At 43.7% G+C, this 18,340-nt stretch overlaps 1 protein-coding gene across 30 annotated transcripts in view; it reads left to right on the plus strand.

The window, feature by feature from the left end:
- LOC100486501 overlaps positions 1–5,566 on the plus strand; it is a 62,816-nt gene extending 57,250 nt beyond the window's left edge. For 27 of the 30 annotated variants that reach the window (XM_031891107.1, XM_031891137.1, XM_031891106.1 and 24 more), the window contains 6 exons: positions 763–819; positions 1,719–1,775; positions 1,948–2,028; positions 3,298–3,338; positions 4,312–4,461; positions 4,891–5,566. In XM_031891107.1, the coding sequence (XP_031746967.1) occupies positions 763–819; positions 1,719–1,775; positions 1,948–2,028; positions 3,298–3,338; positions 4,312–4,461; positions 4,891–5,131 (627 nt within the window). In that variant the 3' untranslated portion in view covers positions 5,132–5,566. The remainder of the gene's footprint in view (positions 1–762; positions 820–1,718; positions 1,776–1,947; positions 2,029–3,297; positions 3,339–4,311; positions 4,462–4,890) is intronic. The other 3 variants (XM_031891109.1, XM_031891120.1, XM_031891113.1) reach the window with 3 other exon arrangements.
- The last annotated feature ends 12,774 nt before the right edge of the window (positions 5,567–18,340 follow it).

Below are 18,340 nucleotides of genomic sequence, written 5' to 3' on the forward strand. Positions count from 1 at the left end.
ACCAATGCCACAACCAGTGAAGTTTGCATCATGTGTTGCAGTTGCATTATTATCACGTTAAACTTAAGGCCTAACCACCCTTGCAGTAAAAGCATTTTATTTCTTGTATATGCACATTTATTTTACTTTTATGCATATATAATGTGGAAAAACACTGGTTGGTAGTGTTTTGTGTAAATAATTGCTATTTTCCTTTAACAGTTTTGAAAAATAGCCCCCATAGGGGATTACCGCTTCAAGTATTGGTGGCAAGATGGCAACCCAAGTTCAGAGAATCAGCACTTGTTACTATACAAAGCAATATCACACTATTACACTAATATCAATATAAGATGTTACTGGACTAATAAACTTTCCATTAGCTCTCCAGGGCCAGTGATCAAATGAATGCATGAAAATGTATTTAGATTGTTGCCTGCTCTGTGTACCACATACTTTTTTCATGATATCTGCTAAAGGTATTAAATGCAGTTTAACACGTAAATGACAGTGTATGTGGCCTTCTAATTAGGGTTGCCACCTTTGCTGGTCATAACAACAAGACAAAGGCCAGTCCTTGATGCCAAAAGGCAGACTGATGATGTGGGCGGGGTCATGGTACCTGGTAGGTGGATCTATTACATTGAGTGGTGGGGGTTATGACATTGATATGATGTGATATGATGTCAGGTGATGTCAGATGATGAAATTATTCCATTTTAAATGAATTCTTAAGCTGGAATGAAAATAGCAAATGTTTTATTTTATGCTTTTTTCTTTCAGGAGAACAATCAAACTAAAGACATGATTACATACAGTGAAGTTCAGACAAGTATGCAGGTAAGAAAGTAAGGAATTTGCTGGGTTTTTTAATTTTAGTTTAGTTCAGAACATTTCCACATATTTATCAAATGAGAGGCTGCAGAGAAATAACTAAAAGGATAATTTTTTACTTATTGTAATTACCCTGCTCCTTTTTAAATTCATATATTTTATAATATACATTTACAGGGCCATTCTACCCAAATAATAAATGTTTGTTTTTGCCTAAAAAGTAGCAGGGAGGAAACTGAGGACAGTGGTAGTTGCAAAGTCCAATCTGCAGGGAATTATAAGCATCAGGCACATACTTATTAGAGTAAAATATATTCTCTTTTGTGCAAGTATAAGTCTGCTAAGGGATGAATGGCAAAGGTAAGAAACATGGCATTTTTTAACCTGCCCAGGGTAAAAAATTAGCAATTAAGTATATTGGTAGCTGCCCAACATACTGGCACCCCACAGGGAATTTTCCTTTGTTTTCCTTTAAAGGGCACCTATCACGCTAATTTCCAGGTTAATGGAGCCTGCATTCCAGTTGGGGGAAACAAAAAAATGTTGCTCATTGGGGCCAGTTGTCACATTATTTCAAGAGAATTGTAACCCTATTTTGGCTACTGTTGTACTTTTAACACGCAATCACCTGTGTGTGGCGCTACAGGAGCCCTGAGCCCCCGCTTATTATGGGGGACAGGTATGATATAAATGAATGGCGTGCCTCCACCCATAGGTAGAAGGTATAGGTAGAACTATATGGATTATAGGATATGAATTCAGAAGGTTTTGATTGGCTTACTGTTTACACATTCTTTTTCCTGTTCTTATTAGAGAATCCTTTTGTATCTCTAATAAATTTCTTTTCAAAGAAATGATTTAGCTGAAATGAAAATAGCAAATGTTTCATTTTTTTGTTCTTTTAGGATGAACAACAAGCTAAAGGCACTATTACATACAGTGATGGTCAGGTAAAAACTCATGTAAGGCCTTTTTCATTTTAGTTTAATTTAGGACTTTTCTATTTATTTGTCAGACAAACGAAAAATAAAATCAAAAATGTTGCCACCCCTTCTTTTAGAATTCATATCTTTTAACAATGTTTTACAGGGTCATTGTATCCAAATAAATAACATGTTTGTTTTTGCCTTATAGGTGTTTGCAGAACAAAAGTCCAATCACCAAGGCACCAGGAGTATCAGACAAGAAGGTGGTCAGATGTCAGCGCTGATCAAGGTGACAGCAAACAGGATATTAGAGCACTCACAAACTTACTTAGATAAGATCTAAAATCGGCACCTTGCTAGGATGAGTTGGGTATTTGGTTGTATTTAGAGTTTTGGTTGTAAGGTACTGTGTGATGGCATCATGATGCTACATCAACTTGTTTAGCTTGAAAGCCTTTTTTATGGATTAATGGCAGACCTGGAATTAGGTTTTACACCAATATGAATAAAGGCCAGAATAGAAGTTTTATGGTCTCTTGAAAGGCCTTAGTTCTGGTGGTCAGGGCCAAATCAGGATTTCACACACATAAGATCGATATGGGAATCATACAGGGTTTTAATCCAAAAACATGCAACTGTTATTTTTTTAGTCTAAAATCTGCCCCCTTTATGCAATGATTGGGGGATGCCATGCCAGTCAGGGCTTCTGGAACAGACTTCTGGAACAGGGCTTCTGGAACAGACTAGCTAGGGCTTCTAGAACAGACTAGCTAGGGCTTTTGGAACAGACTATCTATGGCTTCTGGAACAGGCTAGCTAGGGCTTCTGGAACAGACTAGCTAGAGCTTCGGAACAGACTAGCTAGGGCTTCTGGAACAGACTAGCAAGGGCTTCTGGAACAGACTAGCTAGGTCTTCTGGAACAGACTAGCTAGCGCTTCTGGAACAGACTAGCTAGGGCTTCTGGAACAGGCTAGCTAGGGCTTCTGGAACAGATTAGCTAGGGCTCCTGGAACAGACTAGCTAGGGCTTCTGGAACAGACTAGCTAGGTCTTCTGGAACAGACTAGCTAGGGCTTCTGGAACAGACTAGCTAGGGCTTCTGGAACAGGCTAGCTAGGGCTTCTGGAACAGACTAGCTAGGGCTTCTGGAACAGACTAGCTACGGCTTCTGGAACAGACTAGCTACGGCTTCTGGAACAGACTAGCTAGGACTTCTGGAACAGACTAATTAGGGCTTCTGGAACAGACTAGTTAGGGCTTCTGGAACATACTAGCTAGGGCTTCTGGAATAGACTAGCTAGGGCTTCTGGAACAGACTAGCTAGGGCTTCTGGAACATACTAGCTAGGTCTTCTGGAACAGACTAGTTAGGGCTTCTGGAACAGACTAGCTAAAGGCCATTATTTCTTCTATTCTTATAAAGTAATTCTTTGGCATCTATGTATAAGTTTAGATCATCTTTGCTGAAAAGATGGGGGAAGCATGCAGGAGAGTTTTATGGAAGGTCTTTTTAAAAATTTTCCTTCCTAAAGACGTTTGAAATAATTTTCTTTTCCAGAATAGCGAAATATCTGAAGACAATATTACAGATGATATAAGGTAAGAGATTTACACATATTTCCTTTTCCACATATTTGACTGTGCACTTCAACACTGCTCTCTACATAGAGCCGTATTTTTATTCTGGTGCTTGGTGCAGAGTGCAGCGTTCCCTGGGGTGCCAGTGCTTATTAAGAAAAGCACTAAGGGGCGTACACTTGTGCTCTTTAAACCTTATAATACCGTATTTTTCGGACCATAAGACGCACTTTTTTTCCCCCAGAAGTGGGGGGAAAAAGTCCCTGCGTCTTATGGTCCGAATATACTTTAAAAAAATGTTTTTACTTGCCCGTGTGGTCTCCGTGCAGGGCCCTCCTCTATTCACCGGCGCTTAGCTCTGGCGCTGTGCGCATGCACAATGACGCGCATGCCCATACGCATGCGCGTCATTGTGCATGCGCACAGCGCCAGAGCTAAGCGCCTGTGAATAGAGGAGGGCCCTGCACGGAGACCACACGGGCAAGTAAAAAACCTTTTCTTAAAGTATATCTGTAGGCTATATGCTGGCACAGATGGGGGCAATATGTTGGGTGCTGCTGGTACAGGTAGGGGGCAATATGTTGGGTGCTGCTGGTACAGGTTCGCTTTTAATGCACATAAAATATTTTAGGACAGTATTTGTTTCAGAATCTTTTTTTCTTCATTTCCCTTCTCTAAAAACTGGTGCGTCTTATGGTCCGAAAAATACGGTATTTCTGCTTGGATAGAGAACTGGCTGACAAAGAGTGTTGGTAAATGGAACATTGTATAATTGAACCAATGATAGTGGAGTACTGCTGGGATCTGTCATTGGCCCTTTGCTATTTAATTTGTTCCTAAATGATTTTGTCTAAATGGAAGTGGATTTTTGTGAATAACAAACTGTGTAACTCTAGCAAAGTATCAGTCTGTGTCAGCTAAAGAAAATTAAGTGCTCTCTTGCATAAAAGGGCATTCACTGGTGAGATGGAAACATAATTTTACCTCTTTACAGATCTCTGTTAAGGCCTCATCCTGAGTGTCCAGTTCAGTTTTCGGGCCCAGCCCTTATAAAGGATGTTAGTGAGCTGGAGAGAGTGCAGTGCCATTCAACTAAACTGGTAAAAGAGATGGGAGAATTTAGCTATGAGGAAAGACAATCAAGGTTGGTGTTTTCTTTCTCTTAAGTACAAGGGACATTATAGACAGATAGCAGGGAATCATTTTTACATCGTAAGGAACAAAGAAGGCCAGTGTAGACTTGGGAACAGAACTGTCACCTAAAGCACTGTTAATGGTTTTACTTTGTGAGGGAGTGGAATGCTGAGTGAGGTTGTTATGGCAGACACTATTAATGCCTTCAAGATTGACTTGAACGCAGAGCTTCAGTATTTTCAATATCTACAGTTAATTACGCCCATTTTTGTTTATTTAACTATATGTGTTTATATATGTATGTGTGTGTGTGTGTGTATGTGCTGTTTATGCATGTATATGCTCATTGGGGGTCATTTGGAGGGGCTGAATTTGAAGGCAGTGGATCATTGGTCAGCTTATGAATTAATAATTAAGCTCTTACCATTCTTTTCTACAGTGCAAGCTTTCCCCTGCAGCTCTCATTCAAACAGGGAGTTTCCAAAGACTTGGAGGACATCACTTCAACCTATGTCTATAGCCCTGGGATTCATACTGCATGCATAGGCAATAACAATGTTCTGAAGTCTGTGTATACGTATAAAGGTTTGCAAACTGACAGCCTTCATGCTGATATCATGAATGGTAATGAGTGCAAATGCACAGAAGAGACCAGCAATCATCTTAATGACGGCAAATAATTATGTGGCCAGGAATGGATTCCCTTAAAAGTAATCATTTTTTGGATCAGTAAAAACTAAGGAATCCTCAAGACATAAGGGAGCACTACAAATCGGAGAAATGGTGTTTAAAGTGGCCTTTACTTGTCCTTTAATTAACTGTTTTATTTTTAGTACAAATCAAATATCTGCTTATACATGGATGCTGATTGTTCATTTCCTCCTTAAAAATCAGTAAGCATAAACTTAATTGTGGTAATTATCATTCCTTTTTATATTTTCTGCAAAAGAGGCTGCATTTCTTCCTTAGATCCCCTGCTAGGGATTCTGGTGGAACACATATAACTGCCATAGCTCAGCAAAAGTAGTGTAAAGTGAAAGGGTATGTTATGTAAAGCACTAAGCACTGGTAGCCACGTAGATGTACTGATTATACATTTACAGAAGGTAATGACCTGACATTAGTCAAGTGAAGAAGTGAGGGATATCCTCCCTGACAATTGTTTTTGTCAGATTTCATAGATTGGGACTAGATTGGAAAAAGATGGAACTAGAATGATGTAGGGATTGGGAGGGCCCAGCCAAAGAAAAGAACCAAATCATGTCAATATACATAAAGTTCATTGGGAGCAAAGCAATAACTCAAAGATTCATTAGCATCAAAGAACCTCGGCATGGGTCCAAATAACAGAAGAGCTCATAAACTGGTACAGGTATAGGACCAATTATCCAGAATGCTCGGGTGAAGGGTATTCCAGATAAGGGGTCTTTCCGTAATTTGGAACTCCATACCTTGTCTACTAAAAAAATCAATAAAACATTAATTAAACCCAATAGGATTGTTTTGCATTCAATAAGGATAATTTATATCTTAGTTGGGATCAATTACAGGTACTGTTTTATTATTACAGAGAAAAGGGAATCATTTAGCCATGAAATAAACCCAATAGGGCTGTTCTGCCCCCAATAAGGGGTAATTATATCTTAGTTGGGATCAAGTACAGGTACTGTTTTATTATTACAGAGAAAAGGGAATCATTTAACCATTAAATAAACCCAATAGGGCTGTTCTGCCCCCAATAAGGGGTAATTATATCTTAGTTGGGATCAAGTACAGATACTGTTTTATTATTACAGAGAAAAGGGAATCATTTAACCATGAAATAAACCCAATAGGGCTGTTCTGCCCCCAATAAGGGGTAATTATATCTTAGTTGGGATCAAGTACAGGTACTGTTTTATTATTACAGAGAAAAGGGAATCATTTAACCATTAAATAAACCCAATAGGGCTGTTCTGCCCCAATAAGGGGTAATTATATCTTAGTTGGGATCAAGTACAGGTAGTGTTTTATTATTACAGAGAAAAGGGAATCATTTAACCATGAAATTGTCATGAACCATCGACGCTCCCTACCTGCTCCTGGCGTGCGGCGGCGTCCTCCTTCCCGGCGCGGCGAATCCAAGATGGCGGCGCCCAGGACTCCACGTGGGCGCAAGGACGCCGGCGCGATGACGTCACGCGCTATGGCGCCAAATTCAAACATAAAAGGACGCCAGAGACCCAGGTTCAATGCCCGAGTATAGCTCAATATTTCTATTGTGTTCCTGGGTCTCTAATTGTCTGTGCTGCTTTCCTGTTGCTGATCCATTGCCTGTTCCTGACTTTGAACCTTGCTGCCTGCCTCAAGTGACCTTTGCCTGAACCTGACCCTTCTATTGGATTATCCCGCATCTGTACTTCGCTCGGACTCGCTGGAAGCGGCCTTCCTCCTTGATCCTGACTTCACCCCCCCCCGTGGGTGCCGAAGGCCCCCGCTGACAGAAATAAACCCAATAGGGCTGTTCTGCCCCCAATAAGGGGTAATTATATCTTAGTTGGGATCAAGTACAGGTACTGTTTTATTATTACAGAGAAAAGGGAATCGTTTAACCATTAAATAAACCCAATAGGGCTGTTCTGCCCCCAATAAGGGGTAATTATATCTTAGTTGGGATCAAGTACAGGTACTGTTTTATTATTACAGAGAAAAGGGAATCGTTTAACCATTAAATAAACCCAATAGGGCTGTTCTGCCCCCAATAAGGGGTAATTATATCTTAGTTGGGATCAAGTACAGGTACTGTTTTATTATTACAGAGAAAAGGGAATCATTTAACCATGAAATAAACCCAATAGGGCTGTTCTGCCCCCAATAAGGGGTAATTATATCTTAGTTGGGATCAAGTACAGGTACTGTTTTATTATTACAGAGAAAAGGGAATCATTTAACCATTAAATAAACCCAATAGGATTGTTCTGCCCCCAATAAGGGGTAATTATATCTTAGTTGGGATCAAGTACAGGTACTGTTTTATTATTACAGAGAAAAGGGAATCATTTAACCATGAAATAAACCCAATAGGGCTGTTCTGCCCCAATAAGGGGTAATTATATCTTAGTTGGGATCAAGTACAGGTACTGTTTTATTATTACAGAGAAAAAGGAATCATTTAACCATTAAATAAACCCAATAGGGCTGTTCTGCCCCCAATAAGGGGTAATTATATCTTAGTTGGGATCAAGTACAGGTATAGGACCCATTATTCAGAATGCTCGGGAAAAAGGGTATTCCGGATAAGGGGTCTTTCCGTAATTTAGATCTCCATACCTTAAGTCTACTAAAAAAATCAATAAAACATTAAATAAACCCAATAGGGCTGTTCTGCCCCCAATAAGGATTATTTATACTTTAGTTGGGATCAGTTACAAGGTACTGTTTTATTATTAAAGAGAAAAAGGAAATCAGCTTTAAAATTCTGAATTATTTGATTAAAATGGAGTCTATGGGAGACTGGCTTTCCATAATTCAGAGCTTTCTGGATAACAGGTTGCTGGATATTGGATCCCATACCTGTATACTTCCTATACTAAGAACATTTCTACTGGAACATGAGGGTATAGAGGCCTTTAACTATACATAGTTATCATGTCACCCCTCAAGCGCCTCTTCTCCAGTGTAAACAGACCCAACTTGGCCAGTCTTTCTTCATAACTGAGACTTTCCATACCCTTTACCAGCTTAGTTGCCCTTCTCTGGACCCTCTCTAACTCAATAATGTCCCGTTTGAGCACTGGAGACCAAAACTGAACAGCATATTCTAGATGGGGCCTTACCAGCGCTCTGTAAAGGGGAAGAATAACCCCCTCCTCCCGTGAATCTATACCCCTTTTAATACAGCTCAAAACCTTGTTTGCCCTTGCAGCTGCTGCCTGGCATTGCTTGCTACAGCCAAGTTTATTATCTACAAGGACTCCAAGCTCCTTCTCCATTATGGATTTGCCTAGTGCAGTCCCATTAAGGGTATACGGGGCTTGCATATTTTTACATCCCAGGTGCATGACCTTACATTTATCCACATTAAATCTCATCTGCCACTTAGCTGCCCAGATTGCCAGTTGGTCAAGATCCTGCTGCAGGGATGTCACATCCTGGATAGAATTGACTGGTCTGCAGAGTTTTGTGTCATCTGCAAACACTGATACATTACTCATAATACCCTCCCCTAAGTCATTTATGAACAAGTTAAACAAAAGTGGACCCAGTACAGAACCCTGAGGGACCCCACTGAGAACCTTACTCCAAGTAGAGAATGTGCCATTAACAACCACCCTCTGTACCCGATCCTGTAGCCAGTTTTCTATCCATGTGCAAACGGCTTCACTAAGACCAATAGACCTTAGCTTAGAAAGCAGTCGTTTGTGGGGAACGGTATCAAATGCTTTGGCAAAATCCAAATAGATTATATCTACTGCATCCCCACTGTCCAGCTTCTTACTTACCTCATCATAAAAAGCAATTAAATTGGTCTGACATGACCTGTCCTTCATAAAGCCATGCTGATTCCTACCCATAATGCCATTCTCCACTACATAATTTTGTATGTGATCCCTTAACAAGCCTTCAAATAACTTGCCCACCACGGATGTCAAACTTACAGGCCTATAATTGCCAGGCTGAGATCTTACTCCCTTTTTAAATATAGGAATGACATTCGCCTTCTTCCAATCCCTAGGTACCATACCTGATGAAAGAGAGTCTGAGAATATCAGAAACAAGGGCCACTGCAATTCTGCCCCTAGCTCTCTCAGTACCGAGGGTGTATTCCATCTGGCCCAGGTGCCTTGTTTACATTTATCGTGTGTAACCCTTTAAGCACCATATCCTGTGCCAACCACTGTGTAGTTGGAGCTGAGGCAACAGTGCAGCTATTGGGTGGGACTTGGCCCACTGGCTCCTCTACTGTATACACAGAAGAAAAGAACTGGTTAAGCACATCTGCCTTTTCTGTATCCGCTGTAACCATATTGTTATTATAACTCAATGGGGCCACACCCTCAACCTGCATCTTTTTACTATTAATATAACTTAATAAAACTTTTTGGGGTTAGTCTTGGCCTCGGCCGCGATGCGCTCCTCATTTTCTATCTTTGCCTTCCGGATTGCTGTTTTACAACACTTGTTATAGTGTTTATATTCATTAAACATGGACATAGATGAGAAATATAATGAGCAAATCTGTCCTTTCAAAAGATTTGCAAAACATGGCTAAATGAGGAAAATGCTTAGGTAATTCCCCAGTAATGATGTGCAGGCATGGCATGTATTTACCCTCAAGTCTTTTGGGTGTGGGCTGAAAAATTGGCCTCCACTTTGGGTCCTGGTTATACTTGCCCAAACACAGCACATATAACTTTTTATTTGTGCACTGCAGCTGGGGTCCTATATCCTTGGTGGAGTAGTAAAACTTTTTGGATCCTCCCTATCCTTGTAACATCATCTTTGATAAGGGGGCAGGGTGGGCGAGTCAGGTTTGGGTCCCAAATTCCCTTTCATCCTATGGCTGGGTCGGGCCTGGGTTGAGGAGGGACAGGATAGGGTATTTTTAGGGTTGGAATATTTCTGCACATATAATAGACCTGCACATCCCTAATCCCCAGAGGCACCCACCAGGCTGTAAGGGCTCCAGCTGATAGAGTGCAGGAAGAGAGAATACAATCCCTTCAACCACTCTGTAAGATCCTTGTATGCTAGTAGTAGACGTCTGTGGTGAGAATATACAGTACCTTTCAGTCAGCTATCTCCTAGCCATGTAAGTGGTATATTAGCACAAGTGACACTGTCTGCCATATGTATATTGCTGTATTGGAAGCACCTCGTTATTATTTGTGCAAAGTAAGCACCTCATATTCTATAGCCAGCTGGCCAGTACATCTACTGTTAGTGTTCAAGAAAAACTAGTGCCCAAGATTTTTTGTTAACGTCCATGTGTGTTATAGATTAGCGTGGGCGCCCATCGTCCAATACCCCTGCAAGCACCCAGCCGAGGGGAGGAGTCACATGTAGCAGTGCTACCCTTCAGAGCAAGTTAGATACCCCCGTGTCTGGTGTTACATTTACATTGGAGCTGTGGCCCGAAAACTCTGTTAGTGGAAACATTATTAAATATATTTATTTTTCTGAAACAATGTATTTGTTGCTGTACTTTCATGTGACCGACTTTTACCTTTGTAAGAACTATATTATACAATCTACACCCAAAGTAAAAATGTAAACCAGAGAATCCACATATTTAAGATTTTATTTTACTGTAATTATTCCCCACCGTAGAGTTGCCACGTAAGCTCACAGTCACCCCATGGCTTTTGATTGATTGAGGCCAATCACGATATAATGGAGTGTGGCTAACCTATGGCCATATTACAAAATGTCAAATTTGATCAGCCTTACCCACATATGAGGCATGTTATTAAATGTATGCCATGTAGTGGCACAGGTGATATGTTGCCTAATATACAGACATTCCTGGAGTCCTGTACCTGTAAGTACAACTAGGACATTTAAAGCAACCAGGATTGTCATTATGTAGCCATGATGTCTGCCTTTCCTGATAATATAGAATAGTATCACTCTTCCCAGGGATATCATGTAAACGTGTGCCTCTCTTAAAATGAATGAGCGTTGCGTCCTGTTATTCATATAGCGCCACCACATTTCCACAGCGCATTTAAAGAGGTTGTACATCATTCCCATCAGCCCCTGCCCCAGTGGAGCTTACAATCTAAGGTCCCTATCACATTCCCATCAGCCCCTGCCCCAGTGAGCTTACAATCTAAGGTCCCTATCACATTCCCATCAGCCCCTGCCCCAGTGAGCTTACAATCTAAGGTCCCTATCCCATTCCCATCAGTCTCTGCCCCAGTGAGCTTACAATCTAAGGTCCCTATCACATTCCCATCAGTCCCTGCCCCAGTGAGCTTACAATCTAAGGTCCCTATCACATTCCCATCAGTCCCTGCCCCAGTGGAGCTTACAATCTAAGGTCCCTATCACATTCCCATAAGTCCCTGCCCCAGTGGAGCTTACAATCAAAGGTCCCTATCACATTCTTATCAGTCCCTGCCCCAGTGAGCTTACAATCTAAGGTCCCTATCCCATTCCCATCAGTCCCTGCCCCAGTGGAGCTTACAATCTAAGGCCCCTATCCCATTCCCATCAGTCCCTGCCCCAGTGGAGCTTACAATCTAAGGTCCCTACCACATTCCCATCAGTCCCTGCCCCAGGGATCTTACAATCTAAGGTCCCTATCACATTCCCATCAGTCCCTGCCCCAGTGGAGCTTACAATCTAAGGTCCCTATCACATTCCCATCAGTCCCTGCCCCAGTGGAGCTTACAATCTAAGGTCCCTATCACATTCCCATCAGTCCCTGCCCCAGTGGAGCTTACAATCTAAGGTCCCTATCACATTCCCATCAGTCCCTGCCCCCGTGGAGCTTACAATCTAAGGTCCCTATCACATTCCCATCAGCCCCTGCCCCAGTGGAGCTTACAATCTAAGGTCCCTATCACATTCCCATCAGCCCCTGCCCCGGGGGAGCTTACAATCTAAGGTCCCTATCACATTCCCATCAGTCCCTGCCCCGGGGGAGCTTACAATCTAAGGTCCCTATCCCATTCCCATCAGTCCCTGCCCCAGTGAGCTTACAATCTAAGGTCCCTATCCCATTCCCATCAGTCCCTGCCCCAGTGAGCTTACAATCTAAGGTCCCTATCACATTCCCATCAGTCCCTGCCCCAGTGGAGCTTACAATCTAAGGTCCCTATCACATTCCCATCAGTACAATGGGGAATCATCTTCTCCCCTGCCTCTTTCTGTCGGGGTTCCTCAAGGCTCTGTCCTGGGCCCCTTACTATTTTCTCTCTATACCTCCTCACTTGGCAAACTAATCAGTTCTTTTGGCTTTCAGTACCACCTCTATGCTGACGATACTCAGATCTATCTTTCCTCTCCTGATCTCAACCCAGAGCTTCTAACTCGCGTCTCTTCTTGCCTGTCCACTATCTCCACTTGGATGTCCCAACGTTACCTTAAATTAAACCTCTCTAAAACTGAACTGGTTCTCTTTCCCCCATCCAACGCCCGCATTGTTCCCGAGGTATCTATAACGGTTAACAATTCTACCATCACCCCATCTTCCCAGGCCCGGTGCCTTTGGGTTATCCTTGATTCTACCCTGTCCTTCACCCCTCATATCCAATCACTTATCAAATCATGTCACTTTCACCTAAGAAATATTTCAAAAATACAATCATTTATCACCCACGATGCTGCCAAAATTCTTATTCACTCTCTTATAATATCTCGCCTGGACTACTGTAACTCCCTATTAATTGGCCTTCCCCTCCAAAGACTGTCCCCTCTCCAGTCCATAATGAATCCTGCTGCCAGGCTCATACACCTCTCCAACCGCTCCTCCCCTGCCGTGCCGCTCTGCCAATCCCTGCACTGGCTTCCCCTACCATCCAGGATAAAATTCAAACTAATGACTCTCACATACAAAGCAGTTCATAACTCTGCCCCACCCTACATCTCTGAACTCATCTCTAGGTACCACCCAACCCGCTTGTTACCCCCCTACTGACCTGCTCCCCAACTCCTCTCTCATTCCCTCCTCACACGCTCGCATTCAAGACTTTGCAAGGGCTGCCCCCCTTCTCTGGAATTCGCTCCCACAAACTGTCAGACTTTCTCCCAATCTCTCTGCCTTCAAGAGATCTCTAAAAACACATTTATTTAGAGAGGCTTACCCTAATCTAGTTTAGCAATACCCTGTGCCCCACCTCTCACACCTCTGGTCTTGCCCATTCCCACACCTTGTGTCTCAACCCTTTCTCCTTGTAGAGTGTAAGCTCTTTTGGGCAGGGCTCTCTTCCCCTCCTGTATCGGTTACTGATTGCTTTATATGTTACTCTGTATGTCCAATGTATGTAACCCACTTATTGTACAGCGCTGCGGGATATGTTGGCGCTTTATAAATAAATGTTAATAATAATAATAATTATAATAATTTCCATCAGTCCCTGCCCCAGTGAGCTTACTATCTAAGGTCCCTTAGTAAAACTTTTTGGATTCTCCCTATCCTTGTAACATCATCTTTGATAAGGGGGCAGGGTGGGCTAGTCAGGTTTGGGTCCCAAATTCCCTTCTCATCCTATGGCTGGGTCAGGCCTGGGTTGAGGAGGGACAGGATAGGGTATTTTTAGGGTTGGAATATTTCTGCACATATAATAGACCTGCACATCCCTAATCCCCAGAGGCACCCACCAGGCTGTAAGGGCTCCAGCTGATAGAGTGCAGGAAGAGAGAATACAATCCCTTCACCCACTCTGTAAGATCCTTGTATGCTAGTAGTAGACGTCTGTGGTGAGAATATACAGTACCTTTCAGTCAGCTATCTCCTAGCCATGTAAATGGTATATTAGCACAAGTGACACTGTCTGCCATATGTATATTGCTGTATTGGAAGCACCTCGTTATTATTTGTGCAAAGTAAGCACCTCATATTCTATATCCAGCTGGCCAGTACATCTACTGTTAGTGTTCAAGAAAAACTAGTGCCCAAGATTTTTTGTTAACGTCCATGTGTGTGTGTTATAGATTAGCGTGGGCGCCCATCGTCCAATACCCCTGCAAGCACCCAGCCGAGGGGAGGAGTCACATGTAGCAGTGATACCCTTCAGAGCAAGTTAGATACCCCCGTGTCTGGTGTTACATTTACATTGGAGCTGTGGCCCGAAAACTCTGTTAGTGGAAACATTATTAAACACATTGTTTCAGAAAATAAAATATATTTTTCGTTGTACTTTCATGTGACCGACTTTTACCTCTGTAAGAACTATATTATACAATCTACACCCAAAGTAAAAATGTAAACCAGAGAATCCACATATTTAAGATTTTATTTTACTGTAATTATTCCCCACCGTAGAGTTGCCACGTAAGCTCACAGTCACCCCATGGCTTTTGATTGATTGAGGCCAATCACGATATAATGGAGTGTGGCTAACCTATGGCCATATTACAAAATTACAAATTTGATCAGCCTTACCCACATATGAGGCATGTTATTAAATGTATGCCATGTAGTGGCACAGGTGATATGTTGCCTAATATAAAGACATTCATGTAGTCCTGTACCTGTAAGTACAATTAAGACATTTAAAGCAACCAGGATTGTCATTATGTAGCCATGATGTCTGCCTTTCCTGATAATATAGAATGGTATCACTCTTCCCAGGGATATCATGTAAACGTGTGCCTCTCTTAAAATGAATGAGCGTTGCGTCCTGTTATTCATATAGCGCCACCACATTTCCACAGCGCATTTAAAGAGGTTGTACATCATACCCATCAGCCCCTGCCCCAGTGAGCTTACAATCTAAGGTCCCTATCACATTCCCATCAGTCCCTGCCCCAGTGAGCTTACAATCTAAGGTCCCTATCACATTCCCATCAGTCCCTGCCCCAGTGAGCTTACAATCTAAGGTCCCTATCACATTCCCATCAGTCCCTGCCCCAGTGAGCTTACAATCTAAGGTCCCTATCACATTCCCATCAGTCCCTGCCCCAGTGAGCTTAAAATCTAAGGTCCCTATCACATTCCCATCAGTCCCTGCCCCAGTGAGCTTACAATCTAAGGTCCCTATCACATTCCCATCAGTCCCTGCCCCAGTGAGCTTACAATCTAAGGTCCCTATCACATTCCCATCAGCCCCTGCCCCAGTGAGCTTACAATCTAAGGTCCCTATCACATTCCCATCAGTCCCTGCCCCAGTGAGCTTACAATCTAAGGTCCCTATCACATTCCCATCAGTCCCTGCCCCAGTGAGCTTACAATCTAAGTTCCCTATCACATTCCCATCAGTCCCTGCCCCAGTGAGCTTAAAATCTAAGGTCCCTATCACATTCCCATCAGTCCCTGCCCCAGTGAGCTTACAATCTAAGGTCCCTATCACATTCCCATCAGTCCCTGCCCCAGTGAGCTTACAATCTAAGGTCCCTATCACATTCCCATCAGTCCCTGCCCCAGTGAGCTTACAATCTAAGGTCCCTATCACATTCCCATCAGTCCCTGCCCCAGTGAGCTTAAAATCTAAGGTCCCTATCACATTCCCATCAGTCCCTGCCCCAGTGAGCTTACAATCTAAGGTCCCTATCCCATTCCCATCAGTCCCTGCCCCAGTGGAGCTTACAATCTAAGGTCCCTATCACATTCCCATCAGCCCCTGCCCCAGTGAGCTTACAATCTAAGGTCCCTATCACATACCCATAAGCCCCTGCCCCAGTGGAGCTTACAATCTAAGGTCCCTTTCACATTCCCATAAGTCCCTGCCCCAGTGGAGCTTACAATCAAAGGTCCCTATCACATTCTTATCAGTCCCTGCCCCAGTGAGCTTACAATCTAAGGTCCCTATCACATTCCCATCAGCCCCTGCCCCAGTGATCTTACAATCTAAGGCCCCTATCCCATTCCCATCAGTCCCTGCCCCAGTGGAGCTTACAATCTAAGGCCCCTACCACATTCCCATCAGTCCCTGCCCCAGGGATCTTACAATCTAAGGTCCCTATCACATTCCCATCAGTCCCTGCCCCAGTGGAGCTTACAATCTAAGGTCCCTATCACATTCCCATCAGTCCCTGCCCCAGTGGAGCTTACAATCTAAGGTCCCTATCACATTCCCATCAGCCCCTGCCCCAGTGGAGCTTACAATCTAAGGTCCCTATCACATTCCCATCAGCCCCTGCCCCGGGGGAGCTTACAATCTAAGGTCCCTATCACATTCCCATCAGTCCCTGCCCCAGTGAGCTTACAATCTAAGGTCCCTATCACATTCCCATCAGTCCCTGCCCCAGTGAGCTTACAATCTAAGGTCCCTATCACATTCCCATCAGTCCCTGCCCCAGTGAGCTTACAATCTAAGGTCCCTATCACATTCCCATCAGTCCCTGCCCCAGTGAGCTTACAATCTAAGGTCCCTATCACATTCCCATCAGTCCCTGCCCCAGTGAGCTTACAATCTAAGGTCCCTATCACATTCCCATCAGTCCCTGCCCCAGTGAGCTTACAATCTAAGGTCCCTATCACATTCCCATCAGTCCCTGCCCCAGTGAGCTTAAAATCTAAGGTCCCTATCACATTCCCATCAGTCCCTGCCCCAGTGAGCTTACAATCTAAGGTCCCTATCACATTCCCATCAGTCCCTGCCCCAGTGGAGCTTACAATCTAAGGCCCCTATCCCATTCCCATCAGTCCCTGCCCCAGTGGAGCTTACAATCTAAGGTCCCTATCACATTCCCATCAGCCCCTGCCCCAGTGAGCTTACAATCTAAGGTCCCTATCACATACCCATAAGCCCCTGCCCCAGTGGAGCTTACAATCTAAGGCCCCTATCACATTCCCATCAGTCCCTGCCCCAGTGAGCTTACAATCTAAGGTCCCTATCACATTCCCATCAGTCCCTGCCCCAGTGGAGCTTACAATCTAAGGTCCCTATCACATTCCCATCAGTCCCTGCCCCAGTGAACTTACAATCTAAGGTCCCTATCAAATTCCCATCAGTCCCTGCCCCAGTGGAGCTTACAATCTAAGGTCCCTATCACATTCCCATCAGCCCCTGCCCCAGTGAGCTTACAATCTAAGGCCCCTATCACATTCCCATCAGCCCCTGCCCCAGTGATCTTACAATCTAAGGCCCCTATCCCATTCCCATCAGTCCCTGCCCCAGTGGAGCTTACAATCTAAGGTCCCTATCACATTCCCATCAGCCCCTGCCCCAGTGAGCTTACAATCTAAGGTCCCTATCACATTCCCATCAGCCCCTGCCCCAGTGATCTTACAATCTAAGGTCCCAATAACATTCCCATCAGCCCCTGCCCCAGTGGAGCTTACAATCTAAGTCCCTATCCCATTCCCATCAGTCCCTGCCCCAGTGGAGCTTACACTCTAAGGTCCCTGTCACATTCCCATCAGCCCCTGCCCCAGTGAGCTTACAATCTAAGGCCCCTATAACATTCCCATCAGTCCCTGCCCCAGTGGAGCTTACAATCTAAGTCCCTATCACATTTCCATCAGCCCCTGCCCCAGTGAGCTTACAATCTAAGGTCCCTATCACATTCCCATCAGCCCCTGCCCCAGTGAGCTTACAATCTAAGGTCCATATCACATTCCCATCAGTCCCTGCCCCAGTGAAGCTTACAATCTAAGGTCCCTATCACATTCCCATCAGTCCCTGCCCCAGTGGAGCTTACAATCTAAGGTCCCTATCACATTCCCATCAGTCCCTGCCCCAGTGAAGCTTACAATCTAAGGTCCATATCACATTCCCATCAGTTCTTGCCCCAGTGAAGCTTACAATCTAAGGTCCATATCACATTCCCATCAGTATAATGGGGAATCATCTTCTCCCTTGCCTCTTTCTGTCGGGTTTCCTCAAGGCTCTGTCCTGGGCCCCTTACTATTTTCTCGCTATACCTCCTCACTTGGCAAACTAATCAATTCTTTTGGCTTTCAGTACCACCTCTATGCTGACGATACTCAGATCTATCTTTCCTCTCCTGATCTCAACCCAGAGCTTCTAACTCGTGTCTCTTCCTGCCTGTCCGCTATCTCCACTTGGATGTCCCAACGTTACCTCAAATTAAACCTCTCTAAAACTGAACTGGCTCTCTTTCCCCCATCCAACGCCCGCATTGTTCCCGAGGTATCTATACAGGTTAACAATTCTACCATCACCCCATCTTCCCAGGCCCAGTGCCTTGGGGTTATCCTTGATTCTGCCCTGTCCTTCACTCCTCAAATCAAGTCACTTATCAAATCATGTCACTTTCACCTAAGAAATATTTCCAAA

Source organism: Xenopus tropicalis, chromosome 8 (assembly GCF_000004195.4).
Source record: "Xenopus tropicalis strain Nigerian chromosome 8, UCB_Xtro_10.0, whole genome shotgun sequence".
Taxonomy (NCBI): Eukaryota; Metazoa; Chordata; class Amphibia; order Anura; family Pipidae; genus Xenopus; species Xenopus tropicalis.